Below are 22,901 nucleotides of genomic sequence, written 5' to 3'. Positions count from 1 at the left end.
TTGAGTTGGCTATAATGATTGGATGTGGATTTGTATTTTTCCCCTGAAAGATACATCTGATTTTTTTTTTTTTATAGATTAAACAAAGACCACACAATGCAAAAATGAAAATAAGGACACAAGCAAGACATAAACTTAACATCAATGGAAACAAGATCATGAGACATCCGGTTACGGCACAGACTGACAGTTATTTGCCTTTTAAAATCTCCTTTCCGCCCACAAACTGAGAAGCAAGACACTGTAAGGGATCTTCTCAAAATAGGTTGAAGCTTAAAAGACGACATTTTTTCGTCTCTCTCTGGACCCCCCCTCCCCCCTCAGAAGACAAAAAAAAAATATGTCCTGGCTTCACATAAAATTTTACGCGTTGATAAAACGACAGTAGCTTGATAGACCTGCTCACCTCTAGTCCCTGAACATCCTTTGGTCTGTTTATCAGTAGAAGTTGTGAACTCTCCAAATAATGTCACATGTTTGTTTACTCAATCCACATGGTCCATGGGCCCTAGGGGCCCTACGACACATCCCATTCAACCGAAATTGTGAGATGACCACATTGAGATAGTCTCAAGAGGATGAGAGAGTGAGAAACTCATGTTTCTTGTCAAAACCTGTAATTGTCAATTGCCTGTGTTTAGACCTAAACCTGCTGTCAGAATGACAGAAGCAGGACACGCCCTTTTGTGAGAATCTCACGTCTTCTGTGATTGGCCGAAACCTCATGCAGGGTTTGTGTTGGTTTCTTCCGGTCAGTGCGTAGCACGTCACTAAAGCAAAATCTCTTGATCATTTGCTGCGCCGCGTCTTGCAGCAAAAGACTGCGACGCCAGCCCCGCTCCCTGCGCTGGCCACGGCGCGCCGTGCTTCGCGCACGCACCCGCCATGCTCCGCGCACGCACCCGCCGTGCTCCGCGCACGCACCCGCCGTGCTCCGCGCACGCACCCGCCGCCCCTAATGTTGGCCTAATGCTCGTTGCTGAGAGAGTTTTTTAGCATTTCAAAACAATGAGTGCCACAACGATGTATCGAAGCTTCAAAGCAACAAAAAGACGAAATGTAGGTTCAACCCCCCAAGACGAAAGATATTAAGTCTTTTCAGCTTCAACCCATTTTGAGATGATCCCTAAGAGATGACTAAACCTAGAAAAGGCAGGGGAGGTGATGATTCAGGGACTAAACAAGCGGGGATCACCAGAGCAAAGGTTTTTACTCTGTTGAATACGTATGCTCCTCCAGAGAGTGATATCACCTTCTATACTAATATTATGGAGCTTTAAACCACTCTAAGGGAACCCTAATCTGTGGCAGCGATTGGAATCTTCACATTCAGCTTAAATTGGACATGTCAAATTCGAAAGGAACTGGAAGAACAATAAACAAGGAGTTCCATATCTAGTTGAAGACTATAGGATTGATTGACATCTGGAGGGAGATGAAAACAAGAGCAGAGATGAACGACCCAGAAGAAGGCCCAAAAAAAACTGCAACAATAAAAAAAAAAATCCTCGATACGCAGCTCTAGGAGCAAATAATGATATTGACTAAACTCTGCTCAGCTCTGAAGTATCTGCGGGTCCCAGACGGAACCCGGAGCCCATTGCCTACGTTTTTGGACTTTGTAAAGTTAATACAGTGATCCCTCGCTATAACGTGGTTCACTTTTCGCGGTCTCGCTGCTTCACGGATTTGCATCATGCATTGTGTTCTGCATTCTGATTGGCTAAACAGTCTCTCCGCGTCTTCTCTACCTGTGTCAATAACGTTATGGATTCATATGGACACATACGTAAAACTGCTTGCCAAATTGAAGTTTGCGAGGCCGGTGAGAGCTTCAATGTTTTATGGAGTATTTCATTGTATAATAACTGTAAAAAAATTAAGATTTCTACTTCGCGGATTTCGCCTATCGCGGGTTCGTTTTGGAACGTAACCCCCGCGATAAACGAGGGATCACTGTACACCAAAGCCACTTTCACAATCTGTTCTGCCATCGCACAGTTACAGAGGGAAACACAACAACCCGTCCACAGCACATGTGCGCTTGACGCGCTTGGTGAGTTTATTTTTGGACGTCCGAGGCGTCTGCCTTCAAATGTACAGGCGTCCAACTCCTGCGTCGGGCGCGAATTGGACGCAGCGAAAGGGGCTTTAGAGGAAATACGAAAAAACACAGTGGAGGTTCAATGCCCGCCTGCTTAATGACCGTTTGTTTAAGGAAAAAATTTCCAACATAGTAGCGAGGTTCTAGCGGGGATTTAATGTACGAAACTCCAAAGTGCAAAATAGTGCAAAATATTTACAGCGAGGAAGAGCGATGTCCAAAAAACAAACAAATACATATATTTACAGCGTTCCAACGTAGAGTTCAACTTTAACTCACGTCTCCTTTAACCATCCCAGTCAGACTCTCTGCACCCCTGTTGCCTTCTCTGTGGCCGGTAACAGACTCACTCCCAGCCAAGAGCGGCTCGCTTTTTATCCTTCACTTGCCCCTCCCACTTAGCAAAATACATGGATAATTAAAACCTTCCAACAAAGCAAGAGCTCATTAATTAAACATTCATCTTCAAAATAATGCAATAGAAATGCATAAAACTGTGGTTGCATAACGGATGTCACATGGTCAGCACCACGGGTTGAACAGCGCCCATTTAAACTACCAGGAAGTACTAGCTCGGTTTTGGTCCAACGCATGGCGTCGGAAGAGTGAGGTTGCAAGACATAATAGGTAAGGGCAGGTGATTATTAGAATTATCCTAAAGCGCGCAAGTGTACACCCTTGGCAAGTTAGTGTCGGAGGTTTGCTGGGAATTATGTCAATGATGCGTGTTGTGCGTCTGATGCAAATGAATGAAACAGCGGGGAAAGCGGGGAATGAACGAGTGTGTGTTGGTCTGTGCGCCCAGGCCTGAACAGGCCGCACGGAGACTATTGTGATCCTTCATAGTGTTGACCCACATCAGGGCACGATGATCAGTTTCCAGATCAAACTCTCGTCCAAGCAGGTAGCAGCGCAAGCTCTCCAAAGGCCCTCTTTCTCAACAGCAGAGTCTTGCCTGGCTGGAGTTTGCGACTCAGGTACAGTATTGGACGCTCCTCTCCAGGTTCCCCCTGAGCCAGGACTGCTCCGAGGCTAAAAAGCGCTTGGTGAAGTCTGGACCCTTCACCAAGCGCCGAAAAAGGTGGGCTTTGAGGGCAGTGAAGGCATTCTCACAGTCTTCTGTCAAGACAACTGGGTTTCGCTTGTCTTTGGCGGTGAGTGCAGTGAGCGGTGCGGCAATGGATGCAAACTGTGGCACAAACCGTCGGTACCATCCAGCTAACCCAAGAAAGGAATGCACCTCTTTCCTGATTTGTGGCCTCAGAGATTTCAGGATAGCCTCGACCTTGTCGACCTGAGGCCTCACCTCCCCTCGACCCATCTGGTAGTCGAGGTAACGTGTCTCCTGCCAAGCCCACTCACACTTAGCCGGATTCAGCGTAAGACCAGCTCGCTGGATCTGCTTCAGAACTTGGGAGAGATGTCGGACATGATCCTTCGAGGTCTCGCTGAAGATGATAACATTGTCGAGATGAGCCGCGATGAAATTCTCACACCCTTGGAGAACACAATTCAACAGACGTTGAAACGTGGCGGGTGCTCCATGCAGCCCGAACGGCATCACAGTAAACTGTCCAGTCTGTGTTTGGAATGCTGTGTAAGGCCGTGAGGACTTCTCGAGGGGCACTTGCCAGTATCCTTTGCAAAGGTCCAATGTTGTTATGTACTTGGCTGAACCAATCTTCTCCAGCAGGTCATCAATCCTTGGCATTGGGTGTGCATCAAACTCGGACACAGAGTTCCGCTTACGGAAGTCTATGCATATCCTGAGTGATCCGTCTTTCTTGAGCACAATCACTACCAGACTGCTCCATTCAGAGTTGGAGGGTCCAATGACCCCCAGTCTCAGAATTTCTTGGATCTCATCTTGGAGCTTCCCAAAAAGCTGTTGTGGAACACGATACGGCCGCTGTCGAATCGGCCGACACTCCTTCAGGCGGATGACATGTTCCACAACTCTAGTTCTTCCAGGACTAGCATGGAACAGCGAGGACACTTCCTTGAAGGTCTGGAGTAGCTGTGTGGCTTGCTCAGGAGGGAGATGAACCAGCACAGGGGTAGCAGTGTTGGTCAGTCCATCCAGTTCCATGTCCGGCTCTTCCCGTTTTCATCTTCATCAACTTTCCTGACCTGACCTGACATGTGTTAGATAAATTGGCAACTCTAAATGGCCCAATGGACAGGTGTTGAAAATTTGCATATTCTGCTACATACACTTAAAACATTGCATCTGGTTCGTCCAATGTAAATGCTATGTCCTTAAATAAATAAATAAATAAAAACCAACAGGACTTTTGTTGGAGTTTGAACTGGACGCTCTCTCCACTCCGTCAGGAGGTTGACATGGTATGTCTGTCTGGACTTCTTTTCTCTGGATGCAGGACTTCGTAGGTGACTGGCCCCATCTTGCGGGTGACAGTGTACGGGCCCTGCCATTTTGCTAAAAGTTTATGGGTGGAGGATGGCAGAAGAAGCAGTACCTTCTGACCAGGCTTGAACTCACGACTGCGGGCTTGGCGGTCGTACCAGGTCTTCTGGGCTTTTTGAGCACCTTGCAAGTTCTTCTCTGTCTCCTCTAAGTACTTTGACAGTCTTTCTTGCATTTCAAGTACAAACTTCACAATGTTACGGTCACTTTGTTGTGCTGGTGGGCCCTACCATTGTTTGCGGAGAAGGTCCAAGGGCCCCTGAACATCCCAGCCATATACCAGCTCAAATGGAGAAAATACAGTTTACGCCTGTGGGACCTCTCCATAGGCAAACAAAACAGAGGGAAGCCAGCAGTCCCAGTCTTTGCCGGTATCATCCACAAACTTCTAGAGCATCCGCTTCAGCGTCTGATTAAACCTCTCAACCAGTCCATCCGTCTGTGGGTGGTACGGGGTGGTTTTGATGGATGAAATGCCCAGTTGCTGCTGGAAAAGGTGCATTAGCCGAGATGTGAAATTGGTGCCCTGGTCCGTGAGAATTTCATCAGAGAATCCAACTCTGGAGAACAGTTGAACAGCAGACGCAGTGATGGTTCTCAGCGGAAAAGCCTCTGGAAATCTGGTGGCATAATCCGAGATGAGCAGGATGTACTGATGTCCACTGCTGCTCTTCACCAGGGGCCCCACAATGTCCATCGCAATCCTTCGGAAGGGAGTGGAGATAACTGGAAGAGGCTGCAAAAAGGCACGGTCAGACTTGCGCACTGGACATGTTTTCTGACAGCTAGGACATGTTGCACAGTATTTGTGAATGTCAGCATACATGGACGGCCAATAAAATCTGTAACTGACGCACAAGAATGTTTTGTGGGGACCGAGGTGACCTGACCATGGAACTGTGTGTGCTAAATGCATGACAAGGGTCCTACAGCTAAAGGGAACAACAAGACATTTACACTCATTACTAACAATATACAACACCCCATTGTAAATAATAAACGTCTCTTGACCCAGACAAGCTTTGGTTTCTTTTCCCACCTTAGCAAAAATACTTTTCAAAGTAATATCATTGCTTTGCAACAAAGAAACATTTTCAGGCATATCCCACACAAAAGAATCACAATTTTAAAGATTTAAAGACCACATTTGTTTTTCAAACCATCGTTGACGCTGGGATTTCCTTGGCCCTTTGGTGCCTCCCTCACACAGACTACTGTCCAAGTCTGGCAGAGGTTGGACGCCGGCTTTCACTTGTGCCCGCGTGAGAATAGGACACGACACATTTCCACATAAATGAATCCCAAAATAAATGTACAACAAACTGTTGTGGCACCTTTCTACAACGTAAGACATTATCAATTACACATAAATATTCAAAATAATGCAATAGAAATGAATAAAATAACCGGTGTCACATGGTCAGCACCACGGCGCGAACAGCGGCCATTTAAGCTACCACGAAGTACTGGCTCGGTTTCGGCACGACGCATCTGCGAAGCGAGGCTGCAAGACAAAATAGGTAAGAACTAGTGTGTATGATTATTAGAATCAACCTAATGCGCGCAAGTGTGCACCCTTGGTGGGTTAGTGTCGGAGGAGTGCGGGGAAAGATGTTAATGATGCGTGTGGTGCAAATTAATGAAACAGCGGGGAAAGCAGGGAATGAATGCGTGTGTGTTGGACGGTGCAACCGCGCGGCCCGTTCATGCCCGCGCAGTTGTTCAGCAAACAAACGGCGACAACAATTAAAGACGGACTGGCTCCGTCACAGAGAGATGAATGCAGCAATGTACAGAGACCTTTGATGAAAACCTGCCCCAGAGGCTCTGGACATCAGACTGGGGAAAGGTTCATCTTCATGAACAAACCTAACTCTGAATTTCCTTGAGGGGCCCTGCCTGAACCCAGACTTAAACCCAATTAAACATTTCTGGAGGGATCTGAAGATGGCTGTGAACCGACACTCACCAACACTTCTGGTTCTGCAAAGGAAAATGGGAAATACCTAAACGGGTATACCAAGCTTGTAGCAATGGGGCTGTAATTAGTGCCAAGTATTGAGCAAAGGCTATACTTGTCCTTCTTTTTTTTATACATTTGCATTGAATCCTAACAACCTTCTTTCAAGTTGTCATTATGGGGTATTTTTTGTAGAATTTTGGCAAATAATGAATTTATTACATTTGGAATAAGGTTGTAACATAACAAAATGTGGACAAACGTCCTGGTCGTGGAACACTGGACCAGCTCTAGACTCTCCATTTGGTGGTCGAGGGTTCATGGGAGTTTGCCCAACCAGTCCACATGTGCTTTGTGGATCTGGAGAAGGCTTTCGACCGTGTCCCTCGGGGTGTACTTTGGGGGGTGCTCCGGGAGTACGGGGTCCGGGGCCCTTTGCTCAGGGCTGTCCGGTCCCTGTATGACCGGAGCAGGAGCTGTGTTCATTGCCGGCAGTAAGTCAGACCAGTTCCCTGTGCATGTTGGACTCCTCAGGGCTGCGCTTTGTCACCGGTTCTGTTCATAGTTTTTATGGACAGAATTTCTAGGAGCAGTCAAGGGTCAGGGGTTGTCCTGTTTGGGGAACACAGGATTTAATCTCTGCTGTTTGCAGACGATGTTGTCCTGATTGCTCCATTAAACCTGGACCTGCAGTTGCACTGTGACAGTTTGAGCCCAGTGTGAAGCGGCTGGGATGAGAATCAGCTCCAAATCCAAGAAAACTGGAAAAAGGTGGCTTGTCCTCTCCAGGTGGGTGGGGAGTCCTTGCCCCAAGTGGACGAGTTCAAGTATCTTGGGGTCTTGTTCACGAGTGAGTGAAGGATGGAGCGTGTGATTGACAGTTGGATCGGTGCAGCAGCTGCAGTGATGCAGTCGCTGCATCAACTGTTGTGGTGAAGAAGGAGCTGAGTCCAAAGACAAAGCTCTCGATTTACCGGTCGGTCTACGTTCTGACCTCATCTATGGTCGTGAGCTTTGGGTAATGACCGAAAAGACAAGATCGCGGATACAAGCGGTCGAAATGAGTTTCCTCCTCAGGGTGGCTGGACGCTCCCTTAGAGATAAGGTGAGGAGCTCGGAGTAGAGCCGCTGCTCCTCCAGCTGAGGTGGCTCGGGCATCTGTTCCGGATACCTCCTGGGCGCCTCCTTGGGGAGGTGTTCCGAGCATGTCCCATCGGGAAGAGGCCCCAGGGAAGACCCAGGACACGATGGAGGGACTATGTCTCTTGGCTGGCCTGGGATCCCCCCAGAGGAGTTGGAGGAAGTGTCTGGGATTCCCTACTTAGACTGCTGCCCCCGCGACCCGGCCCCGGTAAGCGGAAGAAAATTGACACTGAATACTTTCAGAATGCAACTGTGTATACTTATCTGCCTCTTGGCCAGGTTTTTAATCTCAATGGGAATCACCTGGTTAAATAAAGGTACAATACTGATTGTGCTTGTGTCCGACAGGTTTTCTACCTCCTTCGCCTACTACGGCATCGCCATGGACCTGCAGAAGTTTGGGGTGAGACACAGTGAAACCCATATCCATGTAGATAAAGGTCTTCCATTTGCTACAAAAATACGTGAGCTTGGAGAAAGTTTTGCCAAGTTGTCAATAGTCTTTTTGCATTGGCATAGAAGCATAAACCTTCCCTTCCCTTAATAAACATAGACTCCTCAGATGAAGTTACATCATATATTTGAGGAAAGAGCCAATTGTCTACACAAGAGATACACTCACATTTAATTCATTTTTGTAAAGCCCAACATCACAACAGTAGTGGCTATTCAGGACTGCATAAAATCAAACAATAAAATGTCATTGGTCTATAATAGAGAAGCAGATTGTTGAGTTGTCATGAATTATCCAACCGCAATGATACAAAATGGGACACCAGCTGATGTCTGTGCCTATTAAAATGATGATGGTAGGGCAGACTGAGATGTGGAACACGGCTGTGAAGACCTGTAAAAAATAAAGGATTGAATGGAGGAAGGTGGGATAATTGAGACGACGTCCTTGTACCTGGCAACCATTCTGGAGAGGTTCGGGTTTTTCAGCTCAAGTCAGAGCGTTGCTGGTGTGATCCAGAATATGAAGATCAATGGAAAATACTGAGAGTAATGTGGTGCCGGGGGTTCCTGTACAGGTCTTATACTGAGAGTGTTGTGGTGCCGGGGGTTCCTGTACAGGTCTTATACTGAGAGTCATGTGGTGCCGGGGGTTCCTGTACAGGTCTTATACTGAGTAAGTAAGTAAGTAAATTTTATTTATATAGCACCTTTCACAGACAGAGGTCACAAAGTGCTTCACAAAACACAGAATAAAACAATAAAAACACAAAAAACTTACAGTGAACAATACATATACAACAATATACAGTAGAATCAGTCTGTAAAACAAGTGCATTTAAAAGGCTTGACTAAATAAAAAGGTTTTAAGCTGAGCCTTAAAAGCAGTAACTGAGTCCAGTGACCGTAGGGAGAACGGAAGATCGTTCCAGAGTCTGGAACAGCCTGGAAGGATCTGTCTCCTCTGGTCCCAAAACGGGTGCGAAGAACCAACAACAGTTTCTGGTCCAAGACCTTAGTGAGCGAGAGGGAGCGTATGGTTTAATCAGATCTCTGATGTACGATGGGACCTGACCATTTAAAGCTCTAAAAGTTAAAACAAGAATTTTAAACTGTATCCGGTAGGAGACCGGGAGCCAGTTAAGGGCTTTAAGAATGGGTGAAATGTGGGCCCTTCTATTTGTGCGGGTTAAGATCCTCGCTGCAGAGTTCTGGAGCAGCTGCAGACGAGAGAGTTCCTTCTTGTTAAGACAGGAAAACAAGCTATTACAGTAGTCTAAACGTGAAGACACAAAGGCATGAATTATAAGTTCCAGGTCATTTTGAGACACCATTTTCCTGAGCTTAGAGATTTTCCTCAACTGAAAGAAACAGTTCCTCGTCAACAGCTTAGAGTGGTGCTCTAAAGACATGTCTTTGTCAAAGACAACACTCAAGTTTCTAAGACTTGGTTTAGCAGTCTGACCTAAAACACCCAAGTACTGGTTTATCCCTGGAATGGCATCATCAGGGGCAATAATCAGAGTTTCTGTTTTGTCAGCATTTAGCTGCAACGAGTTTTGACTCAGCCATTGTTTAATTTGCACTAAACAACTGACCAAGGAGTTCAGCTTCTGGATCTCAGAAGGTTTAAAAGAGCTGAATACCGTCATGAACAGGTGGTAGGACACATCACTAAACTCTTTAATGATCATTCCCAGGGGAATTCTATAAAGCAAAAATAGGACGGGACCCAAGACGGAGCCCTGAGGAACTCCACACAACAGATCAGCTGAGTCGGACATTATTTGGTTTGCAGCAACACTAAAGCTCCGACCGGATAAATATGAGGAAAACCAATGAAGAACTGACCCCGACAGTCCAATCAGGTCCCTCAGTCTGTTCAACAGGATATGATGGTCGACAGTGTCAAAGGTCAACCGTGCAGACAGATCCAACAGAACTAAAACCGTGCATTTTCCAGAATCAGCAGACATCATAATGTCACTGGACACTTTGAGCAATGCGGTTTCCGTAGAATGATGTTTGTGGAAACCAGATTGAAAAGAGTCGTGAATGTTTGACTGATCAAGGAAATCTGACAATTGTTCAGAGACCACCTTCTCAAGGATCTTGGACATGAACGGGAGCTTTGATATGGGTCTGAAACTTTTGATACTGAGAGTAATGTGGTGCCGGGGGCAGGGCCGGCCCAAGCCTTCAGGGGGCCCTAAGCGAAAACATTTTTGGGGGCCCCTCACCACGTCATCAGAATCAGTTTTATTGCCATTGTCAGTGAACAATTCACATATGGGAACTTTCTTCAACGCAAACAAAGCACCAAAACTCCAGGGCATCTGTTTGCCAGTTAGTTTATTCTCAACACCTCACAAATTCAAATATTGATAACTTAAATCCCACAATGCAACGTGGTATTCCGCTGACATCACCTCTACTCCCTGTACAAATAACAACACGTCCCAGATATGTTTTTGGGCGTTAAGGGTCGACAGCCACATTAGCACATTAGTTTAAATTAATGAACAGGGGGGGGGGGGGGGTATGGGGGCTCTCCCCCAGAAATTTTCAGACCTTTTTTGGGTCTTCTGCTGCATTTTAATGTGGTCCAGCCGCTAAAGTAAGAGTAAAATGTTGAGGTTGTAACGCTATAAAATGATGATGTGATGAAACTGTGCCAGGAGAAAATGACTAAAGCCAGTTATTAATACATTAGTGTACTTAATTACTCAATACAATATTGGCTATGAAAAATAATTATGGTCAAATTGATTCATTTTAACTGAAAATGTAAAAGTAATAGTTATCCTTACTAATTTATCTTTTACAGCTCCCAACTGTTCCTTCTTGCCAAAGTGACAAAACAAGTTATATTAAATTAAACAAATGGCATAAGCATTGCTTGATAAACAATTAACACTGATAAAACAGTGCAAACATGTTATTCCCAGAGAATGAACAGAACTAGAAGTGAAGGTCCAAACCTCGCTCTAGTGAAGAGACTGTGTTTCTGCAGCTTTGCCACTTTTGTATAAAAATATATAGTATTATTCTATAACAGACGTAATCATAATATGTCTGGTTATTTTTCACTATCAATTCATTATAATTTATAACAAATAGTCTAATGATGCTTTTTAAATAAATTTAAATGTTTTATTGCTCTATTAAAAGTGAATTACAATATAAATGTTTGTTCTGATCAGAACATCACACACTGGACTCCTGCATGAAACAATGCTGCAATGTGATTGGCTGATGGACCTTACGTGCATAAACCTTTACGTTCCTCTTATTGCACTTTAAGAAGTCAAAGTAAAACAGACACGAGTCACGATTGATCTCACACATGGTGATGTGAGAGAGAGGAACTCAAACTCAAACCCGCTCATCTCTGACTGAGGCTGCACAGGGCCCCGGGACAGGGGCCCGGGACAGGGGCCGCACGCACACTGTTCACTCCAAAGTCTCACGTCAGAGGTTCTGGACGAGACGGCGCTCGTCCGGACCGGATCTCCGCCTCTTAGTGACCCGGGGCATAGAGGCCCCTCACCGGCCTCACCTGCAGCTCACACTACGGGGCTGGTGTAAATGTGAAGCTTATTATCTTTCATTCAGACACATATTGTGCGCGGGGCAGAGCTCTCCTCGGCTCCAGCCTGAGCGAACGTGACAGACTCGTGTTGTTTCAAACAGCAGCATTAACCGTCTCTTTGTAAGAGAAGTTCAATACCTGGAGAGTGTTGTTGAGTTTGCAGTTTCTTTACATCGTCAAGAAGTTTCTTCTTTCGTTTTTCGGCATCGGGGGGATATATTCTTCTGGACATGAGGACCACGCAGGGACCAGGTTGTGTTGTGTTTATGTTTTGCTCTTCTCCTCGCGCACAATGAAGTTGCCCAATCAGCGCAGGTTTGGTGTCTCGGTTGCCAGATTGTCATTACAAATAAACGTGGTTTGTGCGTTTTATGTTACCGCTGTGTGCGCTGCCGCGCCAGCAGCGCTACTACACTAGTGGCGCACGCTGCTCTTGCACTTCGCATAAAACGGGTTGCCAGATTGGGGGCCCTATTAAAGCCTCGGGGCCCTACGCGGCTGCTTAGTTCGCTTATAGGCTGGGCCGGCCCTGGCCGGGGGTTCCTGTACAGGTCTTATACTGAGAGTCATGTGGTGCCTGAGGTTCCTGTACAGGTCTTATACTGAGAGTCATGTGGTGCCTGAGGTTCCTGTACAGGTCTTATACTGAGAGTCATGTGGTGCCTGAGGTTCCTGTACAGGTCTTATACTGAGAGTCATGTGGTGCCGGGGGTTCCTGTACAGGTCTTATACTGAGAGTCATGTGGTGCCGGGGGTTCCTGTACAGGTCTTATACTGAGAGTCATGTGGTGCCTGGGGTTCCTGTACAGGTCTTATACTGAGAGTCATGTGGTGCCTGAGGTTCCTGTACAGGTCTTACTGGCAGATGACAGTCGCTTGAGTCATTTGGAGGAGGTGGAGTGGGGGTGGGTGAAATCTGTGCTTACTACATGGTAAGAATAAAAAAAAATACAACCTGAACAAAGATGTCAAACTCTTCTGACCAAGGTTTTGCACCAAAGAGATTGAAGGTCTGGATTACAAAAGGTAAAACAATAATCAAACAGGATTCATTACCATACGACAAACACAAGACAACATAAAACGATCCTTACACATAATGAACCATAGACAAAAGAAACAGAGCAACACTGTTATGATTAGGGTGGACGCTGAGACAGATTTTGATAGCTGGCCTTATTTATTCAAAGTGAAAAACACATTCAACGTCACACGTCAAGAATTAAAATCAATGGTCACCTGACAGAGCCAGTGGTTTGGAACCACTGGCCCAATATATTACACAATCAAAACAATGAATCGTGTTACAATTAATGGGACAGAACATAAACTTGCCTGCTACGCAGATGATGTTCTATTATATTTTAGCAAACCAGACATTTCCACACTCAATGTAATTCATTTAAAAATTGGTCCAATTTGTGGATACAAATTAAATGTACCTTTAGAAAGACGTACCCATTTAAATGGCAGATTAAAACAGATTATCTTAGATATTTAGGTGTGGTTCTCTATAAAGCTCTATATACCTCTCTTTTTACTACTATTAAAAAATAAAACATAAAACAAATGTACTCTTATCCCATAGTTAAGTCTAAGTCAAAGGGTTGAAACTATAATGGACACTTTCGGTTTGATGGCTGCCTAGTCGTGTTTGTTGGTTTTATCCGTCTTCTTTACTAGATCACCTGGGGGACGTGGGAGCAGAATATAATGAGCTTGGACACTTATTTCAGGTCTAAGAAAACACCACTGAGAGCCAAGCTAGTAATGGTACAACTAAGCTAGCTAGCCCCGTCTGGCTCTATAATAATAATAATAATAAATCTTTTATTTATATAGCGCTTTTCAGGGACCCAAAGACGCTTTGACATATACAATAAGGGGGGGGGGGTATTTACGGACGGGGGGGGACAGCACGTACAATACACAATAATGTACAGATAAAATGAACAAGACAGAAGTAAAAATAAAGTGATGGGAATGTAACGGGGGGAAGAAGAGTAGACAGTGGGGTAGAGGAGGCTAGGGGAGGGGCAGGTCATAGGTCATAGGCTTGGGTGAAGAGGTATGTTTTCAGGCGGGATTTAAATGTTGTGAGTGAGGGAGAGTGGGACGGGGGGGGAGGGAGTTCCAGAGTCGGGTGCTGCTCGGGAGAACGCTCTGTCACCCAAAGTTTTGAGTCGGGATGTTGGTGCAGTCAGAGTGAGAGAGGAGCGGAGGGCTCGGGAGGGGCGGTGGGGGATGAGGAGGTCAGACAGGTAGGGGGGGGCGGTGGGGGATGAGGTCAGACAGGTAGGGGGGGCGGTGGGGGATGAGGAGGTCAGACAGGTAGGGGGGGCGGTGGGGGATGAGGAGGTCAGACAGGTAGGGGGGGGCGGTGGGGGATGAGGTCAGACAGGTAGGGGGGGCGGTGGGGGATGAGGAGGTCAGACAGGTAGGGGGGGGGCGGTGGGGGATGAGGAGGTCAGACAGGTAGGGGGGGGCGGTGGGGGATGAGGAGGTCAGACAGGTAGGGGGGGGCGGTGGGGGATGAGGAGGTCAGACAGGTAGGGGGGGGCGGTGGGGGATGAGGAGGTCAGACAGGTAGGGGGGGGCGGTGGGGGATGAGGAGGTCAGACAGGTAGGGGGGGGCGGTGGGGGATGAGGTCAGACAGGTAGGGGGGGGCGGTGGGGGATGAGGAGGTCAGACAGGTAGGGGGGGCGGTGGGGGATGAGGAGGTCAGACAGGTAGGGGGGGGCGGTGGGGGATGAGGAGGTCAGACAGGTAGGGGGGGGCGGTGGGGGATGAGGTCAGACAGGGAGGGGGGGGCGGTGGGGGATGAGGAGGTCAGACAGGTAGGGGGGGGCAGTGGTGAAGAGCTTTGAAGGTGAGGAGGAGTATTTTGAAGTTGATGCTTGATGGGGAGAGAGTGGAGAACGGGAGTGACGGGTGTGGGGAGGCGGGTGTGCAGGAGCCTTGGGTGATATAGATGTTATGAGCGATCACTGACAATATTACAAAGGCAGTAGTAATATTGAAAATTTGGTACTTCTCGTCCTCCTTGAGCTTTGTTTTTTTGTAGTCTACTGAGTTTAATCCTTGGTGTTTTATTTTTCCAATAGAAGTGAGTGATAATGGAATCTATAGATTTAAACCAGGTGAGTGTGGGGTGGGATCATAGAGAATAAAGAGTATTTTTTTTATAAAATTGTCATCTTTATTGCTGCTATCCTGCCAAATATGGAGAGGGGAAGGTTGAGCCACCGAAGTAAGTCGTCTTCTGTTGTCTTTAGCCGTGGTGTGAAGTTGAGCCTGGAGGAAATGTTGATACCTGGGTAAGTGTTGTGGTCATATAGGTTTGGATGATTGGTGGGAGGCCACATCCCATCTGGTTTTATTACAATTAATTGCAAAATCTGAATTTTTTGAAAAAGACTGATTTAATTCGATTTTTTCTCAAATAGATGTCTGAGGTTCTTGTATAAATAGAAGTATATCGTCTACATATAGTGAGATTTGATGGGCTTGTGTTGTTTCAATATCTTTGATTGATGGGTTCAGGCGGCCAGCTGCTGCTAGTGGTTCAATAAAACTAGTGAATAGAGACGGAGACAGTGGACGTCCTTGCCTTGTCCCCCTGTGCAGTGTGAATAGAGACGGAGACAGTGGACATCCTTGCCTTGTTCCCCTGTGCAGTGTGAATAGAGACGGAGACAGTGGACGTCCTTGCCTTGTCCCCCTGTGCAGTGTGAATAGAGACGGAGACAGTGGACGTCCTTGCCTTGTCCCCCTGTGCAGTGTGAATAGAGACGGAGACAGTGGACGTCCTTGCCTTGTCCCCCTGTGCAGTGTGAATAGAGACGGAGACAGTGGACGTCCTTGCCTTGTCCCCCTGTGCAGTGTGAATAGAGACGGAGACAGTGGACGTCCTTGCCTTGTCCCCCTGTGCAGTGTGAAGCGTTGTGGTGTGAGTCCATTGGTTGTGACTGTGGCAGATGGAGATGTTATAAATGAGTCTCCGAAGCCAAATCTTTGTCGTGTGGTGAAGTGAAACGTGAGTGTATTTTTCTCTTGTACTGATGAGTCATGCATTCGATTGTATCATCTTCGGTCGTTGTTGGATGCGTGTCTTCTTTACTCATTGGCGAACCAACTACAGACATGAACAAATGGACTCACACCAACCAATTGGATATTATAGGGCTAGAAATAGAACAATCGTCATGCAAAGAACTAAATATAGCTCCCATTTCTCACCAAATCAATAAAATGACACACATGCTTTAATGCTATAACCATAGCCTCTCCTCAGAATCAGGTTTATTGCCATTTGTCAATGAACAAAATTCACAAACATAGGAACTTGTCCTTGTGATTCGATGCAATACAAACAACAAAACATTGAACACTGAAAACAGAACAGCTCTGACAGTCTGGTGCCCCATCTAACTTTACCCACTGTGGAACAACTCTGACTTCTTAAGCAATAAAAACACTCCCCACATGGGCTGAAAAGAGTATCAAACATATTTTCAACATATTAACACACATTTCCCACATAAAAATGGGAAAATGACCTTTCAATTAGTCCTGATGTCAAATTTTGGACACACATTTAAAACACTATATTTATCTTGTGTCCAAAAATGCCAATTTACAATTTATACAATATAAACATAGACATTACACGGGGAACAGATGAGCTAAAGGTTTCAGATCAGAGATTTGCACACATCCCATAATCCCCCTCTCTCTGGCTGCTAGGGGCTGCCACATCCCATAATCCCCCTCTCTCTGGCTGCTAGGTGCTGCCACATCCCATAATCCCCCTCTCTCTGGCTGCTAGGTGCTGCCACATCCCATAATCCCCCTCTCTCTGGCTGCTAGGTGCTGCCACATCCCATAATCCCCCTCTCTCTGGCTGCTAGGTGCTGCCACATCCCATAATCCCCCTCTCTCTGGCTGCTAGGTGCTGCCACATCCCATAATCCCCCTCTCTCTGGCTGCTAGGTGCTGCCACATCCCATAATCCCCCTCTCTCTGGCTGCTAGGTGCTGCCACATCCCATAATCCCCCTCTCTCTGGCTGCTAGGTGCTGCCACATCCCATAATCCCCCTCTCTCTGGCTGCTAGGTGCTGCCACATCCCATAATCCCCCTCTCTCTGGCTGCTAGGTGCTGCCACATCCCATAATCCCCCTCTCTCTGGCTGCTAGGTGCTGCCACATCCCATAATCCCCCTCTCTCTGGCTGCTAGGTGCTGCCACATCCCATAATCCCCCTCTCTCTGGCTGCTAGGTGCTGCCACATCCCATAATCCCCCTCTCTCTGGCTGCTAGGTGCTGCCACATCCCATAATCCCCCTCTCTCTGGCTGCTAGGGGCTGCCACATCCCATAATCCCCCTCTCTCTGGCTGCTAGGTGCTGCCACATCCCATAATCCCCCTCTCTCTGGCTGCTAGGTGCTGCCACATCCCATAATCCCCCTCTCTCTGGCTGCTAGGTGCTGCCACATCCCATAATCCCCCTCTCTCTGGCTGCTAGGTGCTGCCACATCCCATAATCCCCCTCTCTCTGGCTGCTAGGTGCTGCCACATCCCATAATCCCCCTCTCTCTGGCTGCTAGGTGCTGCCACATCCCATAATCCCCCTCTCTCTGGCTGCTAGGTGCTGCCACATCCCATAATCCCCCTCTCTCTGGCTGCTAGGTGCTGCCACATCCCATAATCCCCCTCTCTCTGGCTGCTAGGTGCTGCCACATCCCATAATCCCCCTCTCTCTGGCTGCTAGGTGCTGCCACATCCCATAATCCCCCTCTCTCTGGCTGCTAGGTGCTGCCACATCCCATAATCCCCCTCTCTCTGGCTGCTAGGTGCTGCCACATCCCATAATCCCCCTCTCTCTGGCTGCTAGGTGCTGCCACATCCCATAATCCCCCTCTCTCTGGCTGCTAGGTGCTGCCACATCCCATAATCCCCCTCTCTCTGGCTGCTAGGTGCTGCCACATCCCATAATCCCCCTCTCTCTGGCTGCTAGGTGCTGCCACATCCCATAATCCCCCTCTCTCTGGCTGCTAGGTGCTGCCACATCCCATAATCCCCCTCTCTCTGGCTGCTAGGTGCTGCCACATCCCATAATCCCCCTCTCTCTGGCTGCTAGGTGCTGCCACATCCCATAATCCCCCTCTCTCTGGCTGCTAGGTGCTGCCACATCCCATAATCCCCCTCTCTCTGGCTGCTAGGTGCTGCCACATCCCATAATCCCCCTCTCTCTGGCTGCTAGGTGCTGCCACATCCCATAATCCCCCTCTCTCTGGCTGCTAGGTGCTGCCACATCCCATAATCCCCCTCTCTCTGGCTGCTAGGTGCTGCCACATCCCATAATCCCCCTCTCTCTGGCTGCTAGGTGCTGCCACATCCCATAATCCCCCTCTCTCTGGCTGCTAGGGGCTCTTCACAGCTCTGACCATTGCCAAGAAAACTCTCCTCATGAACTGGAAAACCCACAATAACATTCAGATCTTCTCACTTCAGTAAAACGGAATATACTTCTCCAGATGAACAGGATTTATCAGCATAAAGAGTGAGACACAGATCAATCAAACGTGAACCAGGTCAGGGAAAAAGACCTCAAAAAACTGAGCCGACGATCCAGGACTCGACCGACATTATCATTGACATACGAAAAATTGAAAAAATAATCACTTATGGGCAAATTTGATAAACTCCGACCTAAATGAACTATTGACTGTGTCTATTTTGGACTTGGTGTGTCTTTAGTTTGGATGTATTTTTTGTACTTTTCTTTTCTTTTCTTGTTCTATGTTCTCTCTGGTCTTGTTCTGTTTCATGGTTTCTGTTAAGTGTTATAATTTTTTGAAAAATAATTATGATAATTTAAAAAAAAAAGAAATACAATATTTCCGCTCATGCTGTAAAAGTGAAAGAGTTGTGATTGTAGACTTGTCCACACCTGTCACACTGTACCCTCCGTTACAGGTGAGCATCTACCTGATCCAGGTGATCTTTGGCTGTGTGGACATCCCAGCCAAGCTGCTGGCTCTGGCCTCACTCAGTGTGCTGGGGCGGAGGGTCACTCAGGCCACATGTCTGTTCCTGTCTGCAGTGGTCATCTTCATCAACATCCTGGTGCCCTCAGGTCAGCTCTGTGTGACTGCAGGCGTGGCAAACTATTACAGTGTCATTTTACAGTTGGTCTTTCACATGTTTAACTGACAGTTATGTATGAAAGGGAAGTTAAAGGTGCACAGTGTAACTTTTCTGGTGGGGTCGCTACCTGCTTGTCCCCATGGAAATGTTGATACTTGAAATATCATACTTTGTGCCAGGCAGTTATGGTATTATTTGATTTCTATTTATATATTCTGTATAATCTGGTATTTGATCATTTCAGAGATGCTGACGCTGAGGACAGTTCTAGCGTGTTTAGGGAAAGGCTTCACATCCTCCTCCTTCACCACAGTGTATCTGTACACAGGAGAGCTCTACCCCACCGTCATCAGGTACATCTACTCACCGTCATCAGGTACATCTACTCACCGTCATCAGGTACATCTACTCACCGTCATCAGGTACATCTACTCACCGTCATCAGGTACATCTACTCACCGTCATCAGGTACATCTACTCACCTGCAGCAACCTGAATCATGCACCACAGGTCAAATCTTTCTTTCACTGCTACGCTGACGACACCCAGATATACCTCACCACCAAATCCACCCAAAACCCTCCCCTCAGCCACACCCAAACCTGCATCTCTACAATAAAATCATGGCTCACTCAACTTCCTCAAACTGAACAGTGACAAAACAGGAAATGGGAAATGGGTACCTGAGCGCTGCGCAGCAGCAGCAGCCGCAGCAGCCGCAGCAGCAGCAGCCGCAGCAGCCGCAGCAGCAGCCGCAGCAGCCGCAGCAGCAGCCGCAGCAGCCGCAGCAGCCGCAGCAGCAGCAGCAGCCGCAGCAGCAGCAGCAGCCGCAGCAGCCGCAGCAGCAGCAGCCGCAGCAGCCGCAGCAGCAGCAGCAGCCGCAGCAGCAGCAGCAGCCGCAGCAGCCGCAGCAGCAGCAGCAGCAGCAGCAGCAGCAGCAGCCGCAGCAGCCGCAGCAGCAGCAGCAGCAGCAGCAGCAGCAGCAGCCGCAGCAGCAGCTGCTCACGGACCCAGTGGAATTGAAGGATGGCAAATAGACCGTCTGAACACATCAGAGCTTTACCACGCGGTCATAAGGTGCAGCCACTAGCCTGCAGGGGGTGCTAGAAACCAAATGGTTACCACAGTTTTAACCTAAAGAGTTCATAAGAGCTTCTTCCGTAAGTGGCAGGTATATATAGTTTTTCTTGGCTGAGAAGGAGGGTCTAAGGACAGGCGACATTTGTCTTAGGACACCGGACATTGCCCTGCAAGTCCCTATGAACATTGTTTAATCTGTTTTTCACTGTCACCACTAAAGAAAACTGCTGTTGTGATTTTGGACGTTACAAAAATACATTGAATTGAATTGAATATATGTACCATTTTTGTATAAACATCCGTTGGTTATACACAGATATACACAACTCCAACTGCCCCACCGAGAAACTTAGCTCTGGGTGGATCTTTCTGGGTGGGGGAGTTGGAGCTGCAATCATGAAGATGCAGACTATAATTTACTAGATTTGTTCATTGTTATTTCATTTGGTAATAATTTAAGAAAACATTTGTTTTGTAGTCCACATTACAATGGCACATATCGTTCTGTTACAATTGCACATAACCCAGTCTATTGCCCGCTTCCCTTTAAGTCCATGTTTTTACTCATATTCCGTAGATAGAGGAATAAACTGCAGCAAGCGAGCTGCGCAGACAAAGTCACGTAGAAGCAAGATGAAACAGAGGCAAGACAGCAGTGGGGCGTGGCTCGACCAGCCCCAAAGTCTAAATATTACAAGATTAAGTTAGCAAACAAAACCTCAAATGGACCATTATGCACCCTTGACTGGTAACGGTTTATGGGCTGGACTCATAGCCAGCTACGACACATTCAGACCCCCGCTCCAAGGGCTAAGAACAGCAACAAGATGCTATCTTGAAGCGGTGACTCGCGGGGCTATGAGCCACACCGCGGCACTAACATTTCATGAGCATTAGTGGCTAGAATCCTGAATAGTTTAGGAAAACAAGAGTGAATCTACCTGAACATACCTAGCCGGAAATGGAAATCCACAAATCAGAGGACGAAGAAGAGAAGGAGAGAGGCTTTTATGGTCCAACCTGCCACCTACTCGAGATAATGTAGCCACCTATATCAATACTGTTTTGTAACAGAACACGTGCACTTTCCGATTGGCCATGGTTTGGAAAAGCACACACCTGTCTATATAAGGTCCCCCAGTTAACAGTGACAGTCAGAACATAAACCAAGACATGAAGTCCAAGGAACTGTCTGTAGATCTCCAAGACAGGATTGTATCAAGGCATCTGGTCAAGGGACAAAAACATTTCTGCAGCATTGAAGGTCCCTCTGAGCACAGTAGCCTCCATCATCTGTAAATGGAAAAAGTTTTGAACCACCAAGACTCTTTTAGAGCTGGGCCCAGCCAAACTGAGCAATCGGGGGAAAAGGCCTTAGTCAGGGAGGAGACCAAGAATCCAACGATCTGACAGATCTTTAGCATGTCTCTGTTGAGAGACGAGAACCTTCCAGAAGAAGGTTTGCACTTTTCTGGACTGAGATGTCTGATGTTTTTCCAGGGATCTGTTGTAGCCCCTCTTCCAGTTTGGAGGTCACTACATCTTCTCCAGCTCCTCTCTGAGCTCTATTCTGGTATTTCTTCAGTTTCTCATGTTCCTTTTCCTGATGTTGCCATCACTTGGTGTTGCCATGTCAACCACAACAGCTTTCCTCTGCTGTTTATCCACCACCACCATGTCTTGTTGGTTCGCCATTACCATTCTGTCTGTATCTGGAAGTCCCAGAGGACCTTGGCTCGGTCATTCTCTATCACCTTTGGAGGTGTTTCCCACTTTGACCTTGGGGTTTCCCTTCCAGCATCTTACACTCTGCAATTATGTTTTGGATTGTCTCGGGGGCCTCTTTGCACAGCCTACACCTTGGATCTTGTCTGGTGAGGTAGATCTTAGCCTATATTGCTCTATTGCTCAGGGCCTGTTCCTGTGCAGCCATGATGAATGGCTTTTTGCTATCCTTCAGTCTGCCCCACTCTGGGCTTGTCCTCCCATGATGCCCCCCTCCTACAGCACTTCATCCTCTGTTCCCCATTGCCCGAGACAGTCACTGAGCACGTCTTCTGTTTGGGGCCTTGTTCTTGATGTACTTGTGGATCTTGAATATTTCATCCTGGATTGTGGCTCTCACTCACCGGCAGTGCTGAAAAATACACCAACACAAAACTAGGAACACGACCAGAGAGCAAGAGCAAGAGCAAGAGCAAGAGCAAGAGCAAGAGCAAGAGCAAGAGCAAGAGCAAGAGCAAGAGCAAGAGCAAGAGCAAATAATAATAACAATAATCAGAATAAATAATAACATTAACACACTGGTACAGAATGACAAAAAATAAATACAATTACGACACAACATGTCCCATTTAGTCCAAAAGTCTATCAAAGATGTCCATTTTCAAATTAAGCTTGAATGTAATTTTTTCCATGTTTCCGTTACAATGTCAGTCCAGTCCTTGATCATTGGGGAGATTTGTGTCTATATAATAGAACATAATCTGCATTGTAGGCAATTTTATGTTCCATCCCATCAATTATAACACCTTGAATTGTTTCTGATTATCTAATAAATTGTGCTAATGGTTCCAAGTACAAAGCAAACAGAAGGGGGGACCAGGCACAGCCCTGACCACAGCTCCTTCGGGGGGATACTAAGGTGTTCCCAGGTCACTGGTCATGCCCTGGGTCTTACCCTGTGGGATATACCCAAAACACCTACTCCAGGGAGGCGACCAAGAGGCAACCGGAACAGGTGCCCGAGCCACCTCAGCTGGCTCACGACATGGTAAATGGTCGCATTTATATAGCATTAAAGCACTGTACTGTTGTGTACTGAGCTTAGCCCCTCCTGTGTGACTGAGCTCCTCACCCTATCTCTAAGGGCGTGCCCAGCCACCCTGCAGAGGAACTCATTTCGACTGCTTGAATCCACAATGTTGTCATTTCAAGCGCATGACCATAGGTGAGGGTAGGAATGTAGATTGTCCTGTAAATTGAGAGCT

General features: G+C 47.1%; 1 protein-coding gene across 1 annotated transcript in view; it reads left to right on the top strand.

Moving 5' to 3' along the window:
• The window catches only part of oatx (organic anion transporter X), an 89,736-nt gene that overhangs the window by 38,492 nt on the left and 28,343 nt on the right, over positions 1-22,901 (top strand). Inside the window, exons 10-12 of the mRNA XM_072460967.1 lie at positions 7,984-8,038; positions 18,661-18,820; positions 19,076-19,184. Of these exons, the coding sequence (XP_072317068.1) occupies positions 7,984-8,038; positions 18,661-18,820; positions 19,076-19,184 (324 nt within the window). The remainder of the gene's footprint in view (positions 1-7,983; positions 8,039-18,660; positions 18,821-19,075; positions 19,185-22,901) is intronic.

This window comes from Eucyclogobius newberryi, unplaced genomic scaffold (genome assembly GCF_026437365.1).
Source record: "Eucyclogobius newberryi isolate DKJ021-1_F unplaced genomic scaffold, fEucNew1.0.hap1 SCAF_3, whole genome shotgun sequence".
Lineage (NCBI taxonomy): Eukaryota > Metazoa > Chordata > Actinopteri > Gobiiformes > Gobiidae > Eucyclogobius > Eucyclogobius newberryi.
This window is presented reverse-complemented; position numbering and strand designations above follow the sequence as displayed.